Below are 22,749 nucleotides of genomic sequence, written 5' to 3'. Positions count from 1 at the left end.
TCCTTATGCCCTGGGGAAAAATTACGGCTGTTACTTTCCCCTTGCTTTACATTGTGAAATTCTTTATACGATCCTCGGAATAATCATACTTACCAACCATGAAGGCGAAACAAACATGTTCCATTCTTTCATGCAAATTTACCAGACTCATTTCCTTTTCTCCCTAATTCTATTCAATACCTCCTCATTAGTTATGTGATCTACCTATCTAATCTTCAGCATTCTTCTGTAGCACCACATTTCGAAAGTATCTATCCTCTTCTTGTCCAAACTATTAGTCGTCCTCGTATGTAGATGTAGGTGTACACTCCGCTTCTGCCTTATTTATCGAGTCAATAAATCTGGCATGACTTTCTTACTGCCTAGGAAGTAGAGGAACATTTGCTACTAAGACTGTGAATTGAATTATCATTAAAGTACCTTGGGGTACCGCAGGCTCCTGAGCTGCGGGTACTGCGGCCGTTCCACGTGCCCGGCTCCAGAGCCGTACCAGGGGTAACGCAGCTCGCCCACTGACGAGTCATCAAACGTGGCAAACAGCAGGTAGCGGCTGTCTGGGCTCCACCACAGCGCGGCGCCGCTCTGCAGGATCTCCTCTGCAACGGCAACAGAAACACTGCGCTCTAATGCCTTTACTCTGTGTAAAAGAGAGAGGGCTCTTCTTTGTATCCTCACCACATGTGTAAGACGTCTATATTTCTATTGTCTATTTTCAAATCACAATTTATGAAAGATGTTTATACAGGGTGTTACAAAAAGGTACGGCCAAACTTTCAGGAAACATTCCTCACACACAAATAAAGAAAATATGTTAAGCGGACATGTGTCCGGAAACGCTTAGTTTCCATGTTAGAGCTCATTTTAGTTTCGTCAGTATGTGCGGTACTTCCTCGATTCGCCGCCAGTTGGCCCAATTGAAGGAAGGTAATGTTGACTTGGGTGCTTGTGGTGACATGCGACTCATTACTCTACATCAAGCACATCAGTACGTACCATCAACAGGTTAGTGTTCATCACGAACGCGGTTTTGCAGTCAGTGCAATGTTTACAGACGCGGAGTTGGCAGATTACCATTTGATGTATGGATTAGCACGGGGCAATAGCCGTGGCGCGGTACGTTTTTATCGAGACAGATTTCCAGAACGAAGGCGTCCCGATGGGAAGACGTTCGAAGCAATTGATCGCGGTCTCAGGGAGCACGAAACATTCCAGCTTATGACTCGCGACTGGGGAAGACCTAAAACGACGAGGACGCCTGCAATGGACGAGGCAATTCTTCGTGCAGTTGACGATAACCTTAATGTCAGCGTCAGAGAAGTTGCTGCTGTTCAAGGTAACGTTGACCACGTCATTATAAGGAGAGTGCTGCGGGAGAACCAGTTGTTTCCATAACATGTACAGCGTGTGCAGGCACTATCAGCAGCTGATTGGCCTCCACGGGTACACTTCTGCGAATGGTTCATCCAACAATGTGTCAATCCTCACTTCAGTGCAAATGTTCTCTTTACGGATGAGGCTTCATTCCAACGTGATCAAATTGTAAATTTTCACAATCAACATGTGTGGGCTGACGAGAAACCGCACGCAATTGTGCAATCACGTCATCAACACAGATTTTCTGTGAACGTTTGGGCAGGCATTGTTGGTGATGTCTTGATTGGGCCCCATGTTCTTCCTCAATGGAGCACGTTATCACGATTTCATACGGGATACTCTACCTGTGCTGCTAGAACATGTGCCTTTACATTTACGACACAACACGTGGTTCATGGACGATGGAGCTCCTGCACATTTCAGTCGAAGTGTTCGTACGCTTCTCAGCTACACATTCAGTGACCGATGGAGTGGTAGAGGCGGACCAATTCCATGGCCTCCACGATCTCCTGACCTCAACCCTCTTGACTTTCATTTATGGGGGCATTTGAAAGCTCTTGCCTACGCAACCCCGGTACCAAATGAAGAGACTCTTCGTGCTCGTATTGTGGACGGCTGTGATACAATACGCCATTCTCCAGGGCTGCATCAGCGCATCAGGAATTCCATGCGACGGAGGGTGGATGCATGTATCCTCGCTAACGGAGGACATTTTGAATATTTCCTGTAACAAAGTGTTTGAAGTCACGCTGGTACGTTCTGTTGGTGTGTGTTTTCATTCCATGATTAATGTGATTTGAAGAGAAGTAATAAAATGAGCTCTAACATCGAAGGTAAGCATTTCCAAACACATGTCCGCATAACACATTTTCTTTCTTTGTGTGTGAGGAATGTTTCCTGAAAGTTTGGCCGTACCTTTTTGTAACACCCTGTATATTATTAATAGGATTAAGTAGGAATAATTAATATTTGTCATGTTGGAAATAATTGTGGTAGCAGGGAATGTCTGCACGAAAGTATTGTTGGCAAGAGAGACCACAAATTGATATAATTTTAAAAAGGGCGGGAGAGACCGTGTTTGGATACATTTTAAGAAAATACCGGGAAAGACCGCGCATTGATACATTTTGTAATGGTACCAGAGATTGTCTGCACCAGAAAGCATTGTTGGCAGGAGAGACCGCACTTTAGCGTTCGTAGGAAGTCAGTAGTAAGCAAGATGTGAAGCTAGTCGGTAGCAGGTCTGAAGCGATAGGTTGAGAGGAGTAGTGTGCCTGCCTGGAACCAGCTATGATTTACAAGAGATTATAAACGGATGTACAGAGACATCAACTAACTATTATCATAAGAGGAACTAATATTATTGAATTATTTTCTTTGCGAAACTCAAGACTACTGAAGGTATGTTTGCGCAATGCTAGTTGTAAGATTATTGTAAAAAGTAAGTCCTATTTGAACGTTTGTAAAAGCATTTCAATACCACCAACAGTAAATATTAGAAGCGTTTTCAAAATATAATTAATTTTTGCCAGCAATGTTGCATTACTGATTATAATCCATCCCAAAAACCATCAACATAAAATTTGCAAAAATTTTATTGTTGTCAAGAAAAAGTGTAACTATGAATTACGTAACTTCAGTCAAATTAATTAAAGAATAACGTCAACTTTGCTAATAAAGAATAACGTCAGCTTTGATAATAAATACAGCCACTTATTATGACAGCCCACCAGCAGTTTATAGAGTACAGTAAACCAGAGTAAGTATATTCATGACTCAGTTCGATGTAGCAGTCAGATGGCGATCCAGTAACAGTAAAAAAAAGGTAAGGAACAGTTTTGGGTTATTGCAGATAACGACTGAGGGCCACGATGACGACACATTCTATGTTTCGTCGAAATAATCAGAAAATCACTTTTAATAAGCAGTAATTAAATTTGTACGCGAAGATTGAGAAAGTGAATAAATTTCAAAAGGAAGATTTCGTTTGTTATTATTAAGCAAGAGATAGAAATCCTAAGCGAAGGTTACATAGGTTATTGTAAAAGAGAAGGTTATCATTAACAAAAGAGATATGGAGGAGACGGGAAGGTTTCACATGTAACTATAGTGTTGTCCCAAATTTAAAAAAATAGCTAAAAAACAGTAAGAGGAAGGTGGGGCAAATAATAATCAAGACTACAATGAAAGAAGAAATTGTGATGTATGGTGAATCGCGGAATTTGGACACCCCGCATACTTTGTGAACAGTTAGTCGGATCAAAAGAAGCTTCCGGTAAACAAAGCAGACAAAAAATTAGTCACGCTGTAACACCATATCTCTAATACTCTACTGATTTATTTTGCTTTTGTTTTATTTAATGTTACATCGTTGAGCTCCTGTAAATGTTGTTTGATTGAATCGATAATACAAAATTGTATACTCCTTTCTTTGTAAAAACTTTGATGTCATGGTTTGATACTATGATATGTAGTATATCTGTCATTTAAATTCTTTGACCCAATTGGAGGGAGACAAAACTTACTGTATATATTTGGAATCTGTTTAAATAATTTTGTTTAAAACTACCTATATGTGCAAATGATGTTTTGTTTAATAGGTCTAGTTACTGTTATATAAACTGCTGACCTTCACTTAGGATTCTTAATTAGTAGGTATGAAAAAAGTGTAGTGGTTCCACTCCGGAACGGATCTGTGTAGCGCGCGCAAATTGTGGTTGGCCTAAGTAGAAAAGGTGGAACCAAGAGTCAGTCGGGGACGAGCTACCACACTGTGCACTGCCCATGTAAAAGTTGTATATTGTGCTGGTTCCGAGAGAGGCTTTACCTGCCGCTTAACAATGCCTCGGATGGATGGATAAATAGCTGGAACTATTCTGGAATTGGTATCTGTCATCGCCTACCAATATGGAGCTGCCACCACATTGCGCAATCATTATAATGGAGCACTATAGTAATATACAGTGAAGGATCAGCTCATTGGATGTTTTAGTGTGCACAAATATAAGTTAACTTATAACTGAATTCATGTACCTACCTTGATTTTTTCCCTATTACAACACCTCTCAGGTTCTTCTCCATTTGAACTATGATTACCGAGTGTCCTAGTTTGTGGAAAAAATGAAAGCCTCTCAGCCAAATATTTAATCAAATAATGTTGTTTGATCTTTGGTAAGAAGAGAGTATTCAGATTTACTGTGGATTTAGTGAAACTGTGGGAGGTAGTAAATGTAGTCTTGTGAAAGCCTCCCAGTGATGGAAACAGTCAAATTTAAAGTTTTTTTTTGAGTTTCAAAGTCACCTATTTAATCATTTACTTGAAAGTAGAAGACGATGGTAATAAAGACAATTTGCTGTTTCTTTTAAAAATTAAAATTCTTAAAACTGAGGCTTATAAAGTTTTGCTTAGTTAATGATCATAGTGCTGTCTGTAGTAAATTTTAAAAGGTGAGTCAGTTTCTTGTAAATTTGTCAACATTGTGTCTCACTGCAGTAAATGTCGTGAATTGCGGTTGTGGAAAGTTGGATGCTTGCTAAGCACTTGATTCTTTTGGGTATTGAAAGTGCATATTAATAGTGTAATAAGATCCACATGTTATCCTTCACCACTATTTATGAAAACAATAATTTCTTTATTCAAAAGACAGTGAGAAGCAACCTGTTAGTGAATTCCATTTAACTTTCATTCTAAATAGAATAGAATTTAGTTGAGAGATATTTAACCTGTGACCAGTTCATAATTTTGCAGTGAGCTACATTTATAATTTTATGTCAGCTAGGAAAATATTCGAACAATAATACCGAACCTATGTCCAATAAATGATTCTGCAGTGAATATTAATAGTAATGTTATAAAGACCATTTAGTATGAATAAGCCCTGAAAGTAATAGTGTGTTTCGTTATCTGTTATATTGATACAAATAGTTTGTTGTGCTCTGTTAGCTTCCAATCTTAACCGTGAACATATGCAGATGTCAGAGTTCGTTGCACTCTCGTGTGGCAAAATATAGGTTGTGTTTATCCGTTAAGGTTGCTCACACTTAATTTATTGAACAAGAATGTCAATCATTCTCTTGCCTAATTAGGCTGGCGACCGATTTCCTTGTCCTTTGAACAGTGTAGATAGGTAAAATATTGTTTGTACTGTTCAAATATTTACGTAATTCTGACCTTCATTTCAGATAAGCCGCCCACGTTAGGTACAACACGGTGAACATAACAAAATTCCTCTCAGAGGGTAACACTGCTCTGTTGATTTATACCATAATTGCTTTAACTAATTTAATTTCACGACCTGCCTCCTACTTTGAGGTTATGGTATAGCGCTAGCATACAGTAGTGTTGTAACGCCCAGAAGACATAATATTAATACCGCGTAACACCGTCCCTAGCCTTGATGTTGCCTCAATTTCGGGAGGAATAGAGTCCACAAGTTTCTTCGGGTATGCTATATCCAACTGCACCCTCTCATTGATGGTGATGGTGAGGGCTGTCAAATTGCGAAGATGGTGACTGCCACGTTTCACCTACCACAGAAAATAGTCTCAGAAATTTTCTGTGCAATCAAGGTCGAGTAGATTAACAGACCAGTCGAACAGTGATAGGGGCCTAACGTTCATCAAATCAGGAACATAGTGTGCAGCCTTGTAAATATGATCAATCGGGCCCGACCGCCCGCCAGGTCATCCATCAGGTAATGGCATCATGTGGAAGAGGTATGGAAGGCGGCACGGCGGAACACCGCACACCCGCCTTTGTCGGGTGCTGCTGCACTCGGTCAAGTAGTTCCTCATCTGTCATCACGAAGCTGTGCACCGTGTACCAATGCTTGCACCAAGGAAAAATCTCTGGCAGTATCGGGAATCGAACCCAGATCCTCCACATGGTTCGCAGCCACACTGACCATGAGCTACGGAGGTGGATTGACTGGGAGTTAGGCAGACCACGAAACTCTCATACATATATCCATACATACACTACTGGCCATTACAATTGCTACACCAAGAAAAAATGCAGATGATAAACGGGTATTCATTGGACAAATATATTATACTAGAACTGGGTGCATAGATCTTGAGAAATCAGTACCCAGAACAACCACCTCTGGCTGTAATAACGGCCTTAGTACGCCTGGGCATTGAGTCAAACAGAGCTTGGATGGCGTGTACAGGTACAGCTGCCCATGCAGCTTCAACACGATACCACAGTTCATCAAGAGTAGTGACTGGCGTTTTGTGACGAGCCAGTTGCTCGGCCACCATTGACCAGACGTTTTCAATCGGTGAGAGATCTGGAGAATGTGCTGCACAGGGCAGCAATAGAACATTTTCTGTATCCAGAAAGGCCTGTACAGGACCTGCAACATGTGGTCGTGCATTATCCTGCTGAAATGTAGGGTTTCGCAGGGATCGAATGAAGGGTAGAGCCACAGGTCTTAACACATCTGAAATGTAACGTCCACTGTTCGAAGTGCCGTCAGTGCTAACAAGAGGTGACCGAGACGTGTAACCAATGCCACCCAGTACCATCACGCTGGGTGATACGCCAATATGGCGATGACGAAAACACGCTTCCAATGTGCGTCCACCGCGATGTCGCCAAACACGGGTGCGACCATCTTGATGCTGTAAACAGAACCTGGTTTCATCCGAAAAAAATGACGTTTTGCCATTCGTGCACCCAGGTTTGTCGTTGAGTACACCATCGCAGGCGCTCCTGTCTGTAATGCAGCGTCAAGGGTAACCGCAGCCATGGTCTCCGAGCTGATAGTCCATGCTGCTGCAAACGTTGTCGAACTGTTCGTGCAAATGGTTGTTGTCTTGCAAACGTCCCCGTCTGTTGGCTGAGGGATCGAGACGTGGCTGCACGATCCGTTACAGCCATGCGGATAAGATGCCTGTCATCTCGACTGCTAGTGGTACGAGGCCGTTGGGATCCAGCACGCCGTTCCGTATTACCCTCCTGAACCCACCGATTCCATATTCTTCTAACAGTCATTGGATCTCGACCAACGTGAGCAGCAATGTCACGATTCGATAAACCGCAATGGCGATAGGCTACAATCCGACCTTTATCAAAGTCGGAAACGTGATGGTACGCATTTCTCCTCCTTATACGAGGCATCACAACAACGTTTGGCCAGGCAACGTTTGTATGAGAAATCGGTTGGTAACTTTCCTCACGTCAGCACGTTGTAGGTGTCGCCACCGGTGCCAACCTTGTGTGAATGCTCTGAAAAGCTAATCGTTTGCGTATCACAGCATCTTCTTGCTGTCGGTTAAATTTCGCGTCCGTAGCACGTCATCTTCGTGGTGTAGAAATTTTAATGGCCAGTAGTGTATTACCAAAGTGTATGGACTGTGCGTGCGTGCCTGTGTGTGTGTCCTCATCTCCTCCTAAACCGCAGGGCCGATTTTAATCAAACTGGGGCCACTGTCAGGAGACAATGGCTGTGGGGGTAAGAACCATCAATATATCAAAGGAGTTGGGGTGGGAGTGAAAAAAGAAAGTAGTCCGCGACACATGAATGCACAGACTACTCGAGAATGAGAGCACTTAGCGACTTGCAACAAACTTTCCACGTAGATTCAAATCTTTAAGAAATTTTTTTATCGCAGGAAAACTCTACAAAAGGATGAAAGGGAAAATACAGGGTGCATCAAAAAATGCATACACACTTTGAACTGTCATAGACAATTTATTTCCCGTTCTACAAGGTTAAATATCTGTGATAAAGTAATGTTATGTTTCTTCAACAGGTGGCAGCAGTAGCAAGGAAGTAACTGCAACATGGCGGACTTACGTTTGAGCTTTGAATGGCGGAAGCAGATTATTAAGTGGTACTGGAAGTTTGAGAATGTAGCTGCGGTTCGAAAACAGTGGAGAAGTGAGTATGGTACAGAACCACCTTCGAGGTTAACAATTACACGTCTACGAGACAAATTCGAAATTCATGGAACAGTGTGTGATGTGCATAAAGGTCGATTAGGGCGACCTCGTACAGCTACAAGTGATGATTCCACAACTGTGGTCTCTGAACTGTTTCAGCGTTCGCCTCAAAAATCTTCAAAGCAAGCGGCAAGTGAGAGTAATGTAAGTGCTAATAGTGTGCTGCGCATTCTGAAGAAAGGCAGGTTTTGTGTGTACATTCCAAGGCTGGTGCAACAGCTAAGTGACGACATCCAGATCGAAGGTTAGAATTTTGTGAATGTGTTCAGGAGATGATGTGACGTGAACCGGGATTTATGGGTAGCATAATTTGGTCGAATGAAGCCCAATTCAAACTCAATGGAACTGTCAATAGGCAAAATTGTGTATACTAATCTCACATTACAGTTGAAAAGGCTGTGAATTTGCCTGGTGTAAATGTGGGGTGTGGTTTGTCTGCAAAGGGACTCATTGGGCCTTTCCGCTTTGAAGGTACTGTTACTGGAGAAACGTACCTAACAATGCTTGTTGATTCCATATTCCCTGCCCTTCGTGCATTATATGGTAATGATGAGTTATATTTCCAACAATATGGCGCCCCGCCGCACTATCATAGGGACGTATGAGCATACCTGCATCACAATGTGCCAGGCCAGTGGATAGGACGCACGGGACCAATCGAGTTTCCTGCACGTTCTCCAGACCTCACGACGCTGGATTTCTTCTTATGGGGCACAGTAAAAGATAAGGTGTACAAATGTAAACCACGTAACTTGGACACACTTTGGAATGAGATTCAGGCAATGTGCGCAGAAATCTCATAGGACACTTTCATATAATGTACGGAATCAGTGGTGACTCGTATTTAGAAATGTATTGATGCTGAACGCCACCAGTTTGAACATTAATCACATTTGAAAAGTACTTTTATTTTTCCAATTGGACTTTAAGCTTTCCATTTGCAGAAATTTAACATTGTAGAACGAGAAATAAATTTTCTATGACGCTTCAAAGTGTGTATACATTTTTTTGACGCATCCTGTATTTATCACTTACTTTTTTCCGCTGTTCATGCACTGTGTGAGGCATGACACTATAATTTATTACTTCTTTACTGCAACCTGTTTTCGCGACAATATGCACATATACCACGGAATGTAAATGCAAAATTATATCATTGTATGACACATAGTTCCCGAGATATGGCGTAGTAGACAACAAGGTGCCCGAAAAACTGCCGCAACCTGTACGACGTTGAAATACATTGCTCCTTTGCTACTAACTCTATTCGCAATAAATTTCCAGACGGTATCCACATAAGGCGCTGAACGTACTTACAATATCATAGTTCAGGAGATATGACATCATAAATAATGAGATGCGAGAAAAACTATCGCGTTGCATATTTATACTTCGTTGCTGCTATCTCCATCTGTAACACATTTTGCAGACAGCACGCAGCAGGTACTTTGAACTGGAACGTCAATCTGGGCTGCATGTTTCCGGTGGCAAGAATTCGAAGTGCCCGAGCTACCCTTGTCGCCACTGGTATAGAGTATTTTGTCTTTTGCTTCGCGGCCAGTGGTCCAAAGGCATGAAGGATTACTCCGAAGTCATGAGTACAGTTTTTAAACAGAATAGTCCATCCCATTCTTGCCGCTTCCACCACACTCACGAATTCATTATCCAAAACCTTGTTTTCCCTGATCGTGTCCTTAAGATCCGATTATCTCAAGACTTCACCGTCTTAGATGCTGAATTACATGCAATCATGAGGGCTCTGGAGTAGATGAGATGTATTGTATCTACTAAATTCCTCGTCTAATCCAACTGCCAGAGTGCTCTTTACTTTGTACAACACTTTTACGCAGCAGATTAAGTAGTCCAGGATATCTAGGACGTCCTCCTCTACCAACGCTAGGGAAGGAGGTGACTTTCTGCCGGATTCCAGAGCGTATGGGTATTAAGGGAAACGAAATGGCGGATGTGGCAGCCAAGAAGGTGTATCGCGACAGACAGTTCCGTATATCATGCTTCTACACGTTATCACCTCAATGTTGAGATACAGAGTAGTGCGTAGATGCGAAACAGAATGGTGTGAAGTGCCAGACAATAAGCTGCGCCTAGCAAAGTCAACAGCGCGGTCGTGGCGTACCTCCTTCCAGCCATGCAGGCGGGATAAGGTCCTTGTCACTCGCCTATGCATAGGACACAGCCCTATGGCGCATGGTTTCTTGCTGCAGCAAGAGGACCCTCCGGTATGTGGTGCTTGTGTCGTACAGGCCACGCTGCACCACATTTTAGTAGACTAAGTAGTTTAATCAAATCAGAGGAAGGCAGCTCATTTGCCGACAGATTTGCCCAGCATTTTAACTGACACTGACACGAATGTGGTACGACTTAAACTTTTGCGAAATACGATGGTTGTCCAGAAAGTAAGTTTCGATCGGTCGCGAAATGGAAAACACTGGGAAAATCCGGTAAAGCTTTGCACAGATGTTTTGGGCAGTGTACGTAAAGATGCTTAGGGAATAGCGTGTCCCGCCAAGTATGAGGGCCTGGTTAGAGATTTCGCCTGTGTCATGCAGTCCACATAACACAACTGTCGAGCAGTTCCTTCTTCACGCCAATTCTCGGCCGCACACTGCAGGGGCAATGAAGATGCTGCTGCAGCGTTTCCGATGAGAAGTGTTTGATCACCCACAAAAATGGTTCAAATGGCTCTGAGCACTATGCGACTTAACTTCTGAGGTCATCAATCGCCTAAAACTTAGAACTAACTAAACCTAACTAACCTAAGGACACCACACACATCTATGGCCGTGGCAGGATTCGAACCTGCGACCGTATAGGTCTCTTGGCTCCAGACTGTAGCGCCTAGAACCGCACGGCGATCACCCACAATATAGTCCGTAATTGTCTCCCCCTGAGTCTCATATCTGCGCCAAGAACCGTTGGCTATGAAGACAAATTTTTCCCACAGACAACGAGCTGCAGATCAGTGCAGATAACTGGCCGAAAGCACAGGCAGCTGCTTTCTGTGACGAGGATATTGGGAAGTTGATGCAACACTACGACAACACTCGAAATTTGAGCAGCGACTATGTAGAGAAGTAGGTGGAAGGTGTACGTAACTGTTTGCAAATAAAACGTTTTTGGTTTTCACTGTGGTTTCCATTTAGCGACCGATTGGAAATTACTTTCTGGACAACCCTCGTATCCGAATTATTTCCTAAAATTTTAGGGCGACGTTTTTTATCTGCTATCAGGGTGGCTGATCCAAGTCCTCTGTAAGTGATCAGCCAGTCAAATTTCCCTCTGTAACTACTTTAGCTATCCTGTTAACTAAAATTGGCTCTGAGCGCTATGGGACTTAACATCTGTAGTCATCAGTCCCCTAGAACTTAGAACTACTTAAACCTAACTAACCTAAGGACATCACACACATCCATGTCCGAGGCAGAATTCGAACCTGCGAGCGTAGCGGTCACGCAGTTCCAGACTGAAGCGCCTAGATCCGCACGGCCACACCGGCCGGCTCCTCTTAACTCACTTCTGTTATAGTTGCCAGTTTTAGAACATCTGCTCGTTTTAAAACTGCCTTCATATGTGTGAGATAACTTGAATGAGCGGATGATCGTGAGGTAGGGAGTGAGAGAGTGTACTTGCGTAAGGCTTACTCTTCCTAGTATTACGACGCTTTATACACAGACGTTCTTATTAATATTTCTAAGGACGCTGATAACCAGGCCGTTGAACTCCCCACAAACACGCAGACATTCTTTCCACAGTTTCATGTTTGGCTTAAAATATGCCGGCTGCGGCGACGGTTGCTTCTAGGGAAGTGGTTATTTTGATCACTGGAACCGTTTAAGATGTAAATGAAATCACGCATACCCACATGTCGAGAAAGAGGCGTACACCTACAGGCAACCCTCTTCTGGCGTGTGGGGCAAACGCAGACGCATGACAACTAGAAGCAAGGCACACAGGTGTAAACGCACCTTTATGTATTCTGCGACAGAGCTCCGAAGGCGTAGACGGTCTTGGTTCAGTCCTACGCTGTTAAGAATGGGTTATACAGACCGGAGGGAAGTTTTAGTTTTTTCTCGTTGATCTAGTCGAATTTTGGGGAAGGGATACCCTCATACACACAACTCCGAAAGTATTGTTGCCAAATCACATTTGGTTGCGCTTTAATTTGTCAGTTGACCTTAAAAATTCGACGGCATGACAATGAGGCAAGAAATACATTAACACGATACGATGTGAAGCTTTGTAAGCGAACGAAGTGCGGTAGATGGCATCAAAGACGGAAAACCGTTCTTTAAGGTTTATTCTTTTTGTCTTCAGTTTGAGGAATATTAATCAACGTTTTTATTTTTCCTAGCTGGTATCCAACAGGATTCCCTCATTCTTGTTTCTTTTCCAATTTCACTTTTTAATTTTCATTGTCCACCTAACATTACAGAAAAATATGTTTTGCGGATCATTTCTAGCTTTGTTACCTAACTCGTTCAGCAAGCTGTATTTAATCTTACGTAGATGCTATGTGGCCAGAAACTCGTACAAGGTTCCATTTATCTTCTTCTTCTTCCTTAGGGTCTGTCTCACAATGTAGCCAAGTCTGGTCTTTTGGCTTCCTGTCTCCACTTGGCGCCATCTTGTGTCTGCCCACTATCTTCCGGTCTATATGGAGACTTGGCCTCCCAGTACGTCGTTCATCATCGGCTTTCAACGAAAAGCCACGTTTTGTTGTTGTTTCTTGATTTACCCGAAGAACACAGTTTGATCAAAAGCATCCGGACATCCCTGTGTAATGTGTAACTGATTACTAGACGTCACGAGTGGTGTCAGTATAATTTTTGTTTTTATTTTTATACATGTTTTTTTAGAATAAGGGTTTAAATGGCTGAAGGCCCATGAGAACTCAAACACGAAAGTCACGAACGTGATTATCGACAACAGGCGAGGAAAGGACACTGCCTGAAATTACGTTAGTGGCCAGGGCAGCTACCCGGAACACTAACGGCCACATGGCAGAAAATTCCGCTGGTGCACTTGAATTGTAGTCAACCAATATACACTCCTGGAAATTGAAATAAGAACACCGTGAATTCATTGTCCCAGGGAGGGGAAACTTTATTGACACATTCCTGGGGTCAGATACATCACATGATCACACTGACAGAACCACAGGCACATAGACACAGGCAACAGAGCATGCACAATGTCGGCACTAGTACAGTGTATATCCACCTTTCGCAGCAATGCAGGCTGCTATTCTCCCATGGAGACGATCGTAGAGATGCTGGATGTAGTCCTGTGGAACGGCTTGCCATGCCATTTCCACCTGGCGCCTCAGTTGGACCAGCGTTCGTGCTGGACGTGAAGACCGCGTGAGACGACGCTTCATCCAGTCCCAAACATGCTCAATGGGGGACAGATCAGGAGATCTTGCTGGCCAGGGTAGTTGACTTACACCTTCTAGAGCACGTTGGGTGGCACGGGATACATGCGGACGTGCATTGTCCTGTTGGAACAGCAAGTTCCCTTGCCGGTCTAGGAATGGTAGAACGATGGGTTCGATGACGGTTTGGATGTACCGTGCACTATTCAGTGACCCCTCGACGATCACCAGAGGTGTGCAGCCAGTGTAGGAGATCGCTCCCCACACCATGATGCCGGGTGTGGGCCCTGTGTGCCTCGGTCGTATGCAGTCCTGATTGTGGCGCTCACCTGCACGGCGCCAAACACGCATACGACCATCATTGGCACCAAGGCAGAAGCGACTCTCATCGCTGAAGACGACACGTCTCCATTCGTCCCTCCATTCACGCCAGTCGCGACACCACTGGAGGCGGGCTGCACGATGTTGGGGCGTGAGCGGAAGACGGCCTAACGGTGTGCGGGACCGTAGCCCAGCTTCATGTAGACGGTTGCGAATGGTCCTCGCCGATACCCCAGGACCAACAGTGTCCCTAATTTTCTGGGAAGTGGCGGAGCGGTCCCCTACGGCACTGCGTAGGATCCTACGGTCTTGGCGTGCAGCCGTGCGTCGCTGCGGTCCGGTCCCAGGTCGACGGGCACGTGCACCTTCCGCCGACCACTGGCGACAACATCGATGTACTGTGGAGACCTCACGCCCCACGTGTTGAGCAATTCGGCGGTACGTCCACCCGGCCTCCTGCTTGCCCACTATACGCCCTCGCTCAAAGTTCGTCAACTGCACATACGGTTCACGTCCACGCTGTCGCGGCATGCTACCGGTGTTAAAGACTGCGATGGAGCTCCGTATGCCACGGCAAACTGGCTGACACTGACGGCGGCGGTGCACAAATGCTGCGCAGCTAGCGCCATTCGACGGCCAACACCGCGGTTCCTGGTGTGTCCGCTGTGCCGTGCGTGTGATCATTGCTTGTACAGCCCTCTCGCAGTGTCCGGAGCAAGTATGGTGGGTCTGACACACCGGTGTCAATGTGTTCTTTTTTCCATTTCCAGGAGTGTAGTTAATTGCACCGCATGGTGGCTAAATTTCAGCAGTAGAAACACTCGGTGTTACTCACAGAAAACCTTCCCAACAGCGAACAACCGAAACGAACCACACAACATGGATGGACGTGGCTTGTGTAGTTGAAACCACTACTCCACTTTGACGTCCTGGGTCCGTAAACCACGAAGTTCGTAGCGATCGGACAGCTCCACTCACGCTCCGACACTGCGCAGGGACCGCGAGTGGACCCAGATGACTGCACCACAGCAACCAACCGACTCCCATCAGAATGCTGACAACATCTAAAATCGTCGCCAGTGGAAATAGCGCCAACTGCACACACAACCTGACAAACACTTGCCTGAAGACCTGAACGATACCCAATACTAACTAAGAACGCTCGAAGACGAATTGGGAGTCGATGCACACACACACACACACACACACACACACACACACACACACACACACACACACACAGCCGCCTCATGAATGGTCGGCGAGCCAAAACGCGTCGTTCTGTAGGACGACCGACCGACAATCCACCAAGATCGTGGCCCGGCTCAAGCGATACGTGGCGGCTAAGGTCGGGCGAGCCATGTCGACGCAGACCTCACTGCTGCTCCAGCCCAACTGCAGTAGTGCCGCGTTGCAACGTCCCAACGGGCAGGTCCGGACTACGCTCCACGCGCGTTCCAACTGACTGGCCGCCAGAACTCGATCCCGAACTCCTTATGACAGACAACGACCGGGAAGTAACAGCAGTCGAGCAAAGATAGTGCGAGAGGGGATATATCGATGTTGTTGTTTGTTGTAGTGGTCTTCAGTCCTGAGACTGGTTTGATGCAGCTCTCCATGCTACTCTATCCTGTGCAAGCTTCTTCATTTCACAGTACCTACTGCAGCCTACATCCTTCTGAATCTGCTTAGTGTATTCATCTCTTGGCTTCCCTCTACGATTTTTACCCTCCACGCTGCCCTCCAATGCTAAATTTGTGATCCCTTGATGACTCAGAACATGTCCTACCAACTGGTCCCTTCTTCTTGTCAAGTTGTGCCACAAATTCCTCGTCTCCCCAATTCTATTCAATACCTGCTCATTAGTTAAGTGATCTACCCACCTAATCTTCAGGACTCTTCTGTAGCACCACATTTCGAAAGCTTCTATTCTCTTCTTGTCCAAACTATTTATCGTCCATGTTTCACTTCCACACATGGCTACACTCCATACAAATACTTTCAGAAACGACTTCCTGACACTTAAATCAATACTCGATGTTAACAAATTTCTCTTCTTCAGAAACGCTTTCCTTGCCATTGCCAGTCTACATTTTATATCTTCTGTACTTCGACCATCATTTTGCTCCCCAAATAGCAAAACTGCTTTACTACTTTAAGTGTCTCATTTCCTAATCTAATTCCCTCAGCATCACCCGACTTAATTCGACTACATTCCATTATCCTCGTTTTGCTTTTGTTGATGTTCATCTTATACACTCCTTTGAAGACACTGTATATTCCGTTCAACTGCTCTTCCAACTCCTTTGCTGTCTGTCATAGAATTACAATGTCATCGGCGAACCTCAAAGTTTTTATTTCTTCTCCATGGATTTTAATGCCTACTCCAAATTTTTCTGTGCTTTTCCTTTACTTCTTGCTCAATATACAGATTGAATAACATCGGGGAGAGGCTACAACCCTTATGGACTTATTCCTCTGCAAACTTTTCAAAATTTCGTGCCACGGTTTACTGCATTTGATGCGTTGAACATCGAAACAAAATTAAGTCATGTATGGGGGGAAGGTATCAGTCAAGAAGATGTGTAAAAATCAAATTTTTGGGCCAAATTGTTTTTGTGAAATCGAATGATAAGAGTGTGAAAGCAGTCGGAACACCACGTGTCAGCACAGGCGAGCAGTGCAGTGATGACAAAATCGCGCACAGCGCGGAATGCGGGGAGCACGTCTCTGTAGCAGCGGAAGGGTTAATGCGGTCGTGGTGGATTTACTTCCTGAACTGCGCGCTTCCCCCTAAACGTAAATTTGCGTCCTATACTAAGCTGCTGCTTCTCTTGGCGTGTGCGTCGTCTGCAACTGGCAACGCAGCAACCTCCCGCGAGCCGCCAAGAAGTGGGCGAGCGTGCTCACCCTCGTACAGCCAGTCGGGCACGCCGTTGAAGAGGACGCCCGGCACGCCGGCCGTGGTGAGCCGGAGGGCCGGCCGTCGCCGGGGGTCGTCGCAGTAGTAGAGGTCGTTGTCGTGCACGAAGGCGAGCCGCGAGCCGGACGGCGCCCACACGGCCAGCTGCAGCCGCGGCGCCGACCCGTCCAGCCCCGCCGGCGACAGCGGGTACTTCGTCCTGCAACAGCGCAGCTCCACCCACTGTCCGCTCTCGTACACCTCCACCTACACTGCTGGCCATTACAATTTCTACACCAACAAGAAATGCAGTTGATAAACGGGTATTCATTGGACAAATATGTTATACTAGAACTGACATGTGATTACATTTTCACGCGATTTCGGTGTATACATCCTGAGAAATCAGCACCCAGAACAACCACATCTGGCCGTAATAACGGCCTTGATACGCTTGGGCATTGAGTCAAACAAGGCTTGGATGGCGTGTACAGGTACAGCTGCCCATGCAGCTTCAACACGATACCACAGTTCATCAAGAGTAGTGACTGACGTATTGTGACGAGCCAGTTGCTCGGCCACCATTGACGAGAAGTTTTCAATTGGTGAGAGATCTGGAGAATGTGTTGACCAGGTCAGCAGTCGAATATTTCTATATCCAGAAAGGCCCGTACAGCACCTGCAACATGCGGTCGTGCATTACCCTGCAGAAATGCAGGGTTTCGCAGGGATCGGTAGAGCCGCGGCTCCTACACATCTGAAATGTAACGTCCACTGTTCAAAGTGGCATCAATGCGAACAAGAGATGACCGAGACGTGTAACCAATGGCACCGCATACCATCACGCCGGGTGATACGCCAGTATGGCGATGACGAATACACGCTTCCAATGTGCGTTCACCGCGATGTCGCCAAACACGGATGCGACCGTCATGATGCTGTAAACAGAACCTGGATTCATCCTAAAAATTACGTTTTGCCATTCGTGCACCCAGGTTCGTCATTGAGTACACCATTGCAGGCGCTCCTGTCTATGATGCAGCGTCAAGGGTAACTGCAGCCATGGACTCCGAGCTGATAGTCCATGCTGCTGCAAACGTCGTCGAAGTGTTCGTGCAGATGGTTGTTGTCTTGCAACGTCCCAATCTGTTGACTCAGGGATCGAGACGTGGGTGCACGATCCGTTACAGCCATGCTGATAAGATGCCTGTCATCTCGACTGCTAGTGATACTAGGCCGTTGGGATCCAGAACGGCGTTGCGTATTACCCTCCTGAACCCACCGATTCCATATTCTGCTAACAGTCATTGGATCTCGACCAACGCGAGCAGCAATGTCGCGATACGATAAACCGCAATGGCGATAGGCTACAATCCGACCTTTATCAAAGTCGGAAGCGTGATGGTACGCATTTCTCCTCCTTACACGAGGCATCACAACAACGTTTGACCAGGCAACGCCGGTCAACTGCTGTTTGTGTATGAGAAATCGGTTGGAAACTTTCCTCATGATAGCGCGTTGTATGTGTCGCTACCGGCGCCAACCTTGTGTGAATGCTCTGAAAAGCTAATCACATTTGCATATCACAGCATCTTCTTCCTGTCGGTTAAATTTCGTGTCTGTAGCACGTCATCTTCGTGGTGTAGAAATTTTAATGGCCGCTAGTGTACATCTACATCATGTAACACCCCAAATATAGAACACATAATAACCATCATTTGTGTTGCAAAGGAAATACCAAAATAAGTCATGCTGGCAGTGACGGCAGCTCTGACAACAAAATTTACACTCTTATCAGTCTGATTAACAGCGATGTTATATAAATAGTAATGCTTATTATAAAGAAATGACTGATTGAAAGAATACCATGTGATACAAAACAGGAACTTTAAAGAAATGATTCAAAAATTATTATTTACGAAGGTTAAAGCCCAGACCATAAATCGACTAAAGATAACATTTATCCTAGTAGACAGCTGTAGCCGCATCGAGCTGTAAGTTCGTTGTGAATACAATGAAATTCAGTAATGGAGATTTCTATCTTCTGCTCTGCAACGGTTGTACGTATGTTAAGCGCTGTTAGATTGTTTTAAAACTCACTTGAAGTTTAACGTTTTACGATGTACAGGGTGGTCCATTGATCGTGACCGGACCAAATATCTCACGAAATAAGCGTCAAATGAAAAAACTACAAAGAACGAAACTTGTCTAGCCTGAAGGGGGAAAACAGATAGCGCTGTGGTTGGCCCGCTAAATGGCGCTGCCAAAGGTCAAACGGATATCAACTTCGTTTTTTTTTTTAAAATAGGAACCTCCATCTTTATTACATATTCGTGTAGTACGTAAAGAAATATAAATGTTTTAGTTGGACCACTTTTTTCGCTTTGTGATAGATGGCGCTGTAATAGTCACAAACATATGGCTCACAATTTTAGACGAACCGTTGGTAACAGGTAGGTTTTTAAAATTAAAATATAGAACGTAGGTACGATTGAACATTTTATTTCGGTTGTTCCAATGTGATACATGTACCTTTGTGAAAATATCATTTCTGCGAACGCATGCTGTTATTGCGTGATTACCTGTAAATACCACATTAATGCAAAAAATGCTCAAAATGTTGTCCGTCAACCTCAATGCATTTGGCAATACGTGTAACGACATTCCTCTCAACAGCGAGTAGTTCGCCTTCCGTAATGTTTGCACATGCATTGACAATGCCCTGACGCATGTTGTCAGGTGTTGTCGGTGGATCACGATAGCAAATATCCTTCAACTTTCCCCACAGAAAGAAATCCCGGGACGTCAGATCCGGTGAACGTGTGGGCCTTGGTATGGTGCTTCGACGACCAATCCACCTGCCATGAAATATGCTATTCAATACCGCTTCAACCGCGCGCGAGCTATGTGCCGGACATCCATCATGTAGGAAGTACTTTGACATTCTTTCATGCAGTGAAACATCTTGTAGTAACATCGTTAGAACACTACGTAGCAAACCAGCATACATTGCACCATTTAGATTGCCATCGATAAAATGGGGGCCAATTATCCTTTCTTCCATAATGCCGCACCATACATTAACCCGCCAAGGTCGCTGATGTTCCACTTGTCGCAGCCATCGTGGATTTTCCGTTGGCCAATAGTGCATATTATGCCGGTTTACGTTACCGCTGTTGGTGAATGACGCTCCAACTCTAAACAGAACGCGTGCAGAAAATCTGTCATCGTCCCGTAATTTATCGTGTGCCCAGTGGCAGAACTGTACACGACGTTCAAAGTCCTCGCCATGCAATTCCTGGTGCATAGAAATTTGGTACGGGTGCAATCGATGTTGATGTAGCATTCTCAACACCGACGTTTTTGAGATTCCCGATTCTCGCGCAATTTGTCTGCTACTGATGTGCGGATTAGCCGCGACAGCAGCTAAAACACCTACTTGGGCATCATCATTTCCTTAAACAACGTAACTATCTGGCAAACGGTCCGAACACTTGGATGATGTCGTCCAGGATACCGAGCAGCATACATATCACACGCCCGTTGGGCATTTTGATCACAATAGCCGCACATCAACACGATATCGACCTTTTCTGCAATTGGTAAATGGTCCATTTTAACAGGGTAATGTATCACGAAGAAAATACCGTCCACACTGTTACAGCGCCATCTGTCACAAAGTGAAAAAAGTGGTCCAACTGAAACATTCATATTTATTTACGTACTACACGAATATGTAATAAAATGGGGATTCCTATTTAAAAAAAAACGAAGTTGATATCCGTTTGACCTTTGGCAGCGCCATCTAGCGGGCCAACCATAGCGCCATCTGGTTTCCCCCTTCAAGCTAGACAAGTTCCGTTCTTTGTAGTTTTTTCGTTTGATGCTTATTTCGTGATATATATGGCCCGGTCACTATCAATGGACTACCCTGTAGACTGGAAGTATCAGTCAGAAGTCGGACTAAAGTAGGATCTTCTTTACCGTTAGTCAAATAACCGGTTTTGATGTATGTGACTGAAAAGTGAATCGTGTGACTACTGATTTGTGATGGGATTTAGCCTTCGTAGTACTTAATAGTCACGTACTTCAAAGGACGCAGAAAGAGACTGATCGCCGACGTAAACTCGATTATTAGACTTGAGTAGGCCACAACTAAACGGAATAACGAAGAGATTATTCGTCGCATTGTCACAAGTTATCGTCAAAGTCAGGATTACTTATGTTAATGGACATAAATCCCTAAATGACATATCGGTGTGTGCGCCCAGCTTAGGGACAGACAATAATTAAGAACAATACCCCTTAATTCAACTTTAATTCTCCGTGTCGCCTACATCATTTAATGGACATTTAAAGTGTATACTTGAAATTAACTGATTATTCTGATAACATAAAAGCGCGCAGTGAATTAGTGATAATTTAAATGTGAACAGCAATTACTTTACACCAAAATTATGAAGCGTTCGGAACATTGTTCAAGGGTATGTTATCTCTGGAGTTACGTCGTGCAGTTGTTGAATACGCGACGTAGCGACGCCTTGACGACGGAATAATAATTGACAACTTAATATCCTCGCAAGATTCATAATGTGGCCTCGTCTTGGGTGATGAAATAATGATTCAAGACACTACTTGTTAACGTTTGAATAACCATTCTCAAAGCGGGCATAAGAACTAGAGTTAGCAAGTTTGCGTAAACTGAAGGGTCTGTCGCGAACACGCAAGGGATGTTTGGTTATTTCAGGTCAATGGAGGCATCGCGTTATCGAATGGTGCAGTCGCTACATCTATAAGTGAAGGAGATCGACAGACAACGAACACAGTTGCTTTCGTTACAAGCATGGGCGACGCACACACTCCGGCGTGCCCATCGAGACAGTGATATCATTTTCGAGATACAGTATCAGAAAGTAACCAAACCACGCGAGGAGTTTTTTTTAATGGTTACAGATTGGCGCATTGTGTTCATGTGCAGTATGTGGACGAGAACTATCCTGTTGGAAGAACACAACACACTCCTGTTGCAAGAACGGCAAAAGAACGGGTCCAACGACATTCTGCACGTATCGAACGCTGGTTAGCATCCCCTCCAGAGACACCTAAAGTGAATGAGAGTTGTAGCTGATCGCACCCCAGACCATAAGGCCTGGGTGGGGCCAGCGTGTCTTGGACGAGTGTACTCTACGAGACAGTGCGCACCAGGTCAATGTAGGACACGGAAACGACCATTACTTGCGTGCAAGCAGAATCTGCTTTCATCACTCAAGACCACGACGCGACATTCCAAGTTCCAAGTGATCCTCTCTGGCGGCACAAGTCAAGCCGTGCACGTTGACGCTGTGGCGTGACTGGAAGACGGGCTAGAGGTCTGTGTACCCGTGGTTCCAGTGCAAATAACTGCTTCGCAGCAGTTCGTCTTGACACATCTGGGCTCACGAGCCCTCTGATCTGTTTGTGGCATATGTACGATCTGCCACTGCTGCACTTATAAAACGACAATCCTGGCGGGAGTCAGTGATACGTGGACGTCCAGAACCTCATCTGCGCGTGTGAGAATGTTCACGTGACCACTGATACCAGCGTCGTTGCAAAACCGACGCAGTACGCTCAACTTTGTGGCAGTTGTGCGAAATGACATTCGTCCGAAGACAACCACTTCCAAACTAGCTCAGCTCCCTGTAGGAGGCACGAGAGTGTCTCCATTGCACGATTGCCTGCGTGTTTCACACTTTTGCACCTCACTGTCAGCATTCCCTATTAGTGGGTAGACACAGATGGCGCTCTTGTAACTATGTCAATACGATATCTCTT

General features: G+C 44.9%; 1 protein-coding gene across 3 annotated transcripts in view; it reads right to left on the bottom strand.

Annotated features, from left to right (window-relative positions):
• Positions 1–22,749, bottom strand: part of LOC126278505 (inactive dipeptidyl peptidase 10-like) — a 517,605-nt gene that overhangs the window by 119,212 nt on the left and 375,644 nt on the right. For all 3 annotated transcript variants that reach the window (XM_049978663.1, XM_049978662.1, XM_049978664.1), the window contains exons 6-7: positions 16,944–17,155; positions 421–596 (exon numbers count right to left, since the gene is read on the bottom strand). In XM_049978663.1, the coding sequence (XP_049834620.1) occupies positions 421–596; positions 16,944–17,155 (388 nt within the window). The remainder of the gene's footprint in view (positions 1–420; positions 597–16,943; positions 17,156–22,749) is intronic.

Source organism: Schistocerca gregaria, chromosome 6 (assembly GCF_023897955.1).
Source record: "Schistocerca gregaria isolate iqSchGreg1 chromosome 6, iqSchGreg1.2, whole genome shotgun sequence".
NCBI lineage: Eukaryota > Metazoa > Arthropoda > Insecta > Orthoptera > Acrididae > Schistocerca > Schistocerca gregaria.
Note: the sequence above shows the minus strand (reverse complement) of the source record. Positions and strands in the feature narration are given on the sequence as shown.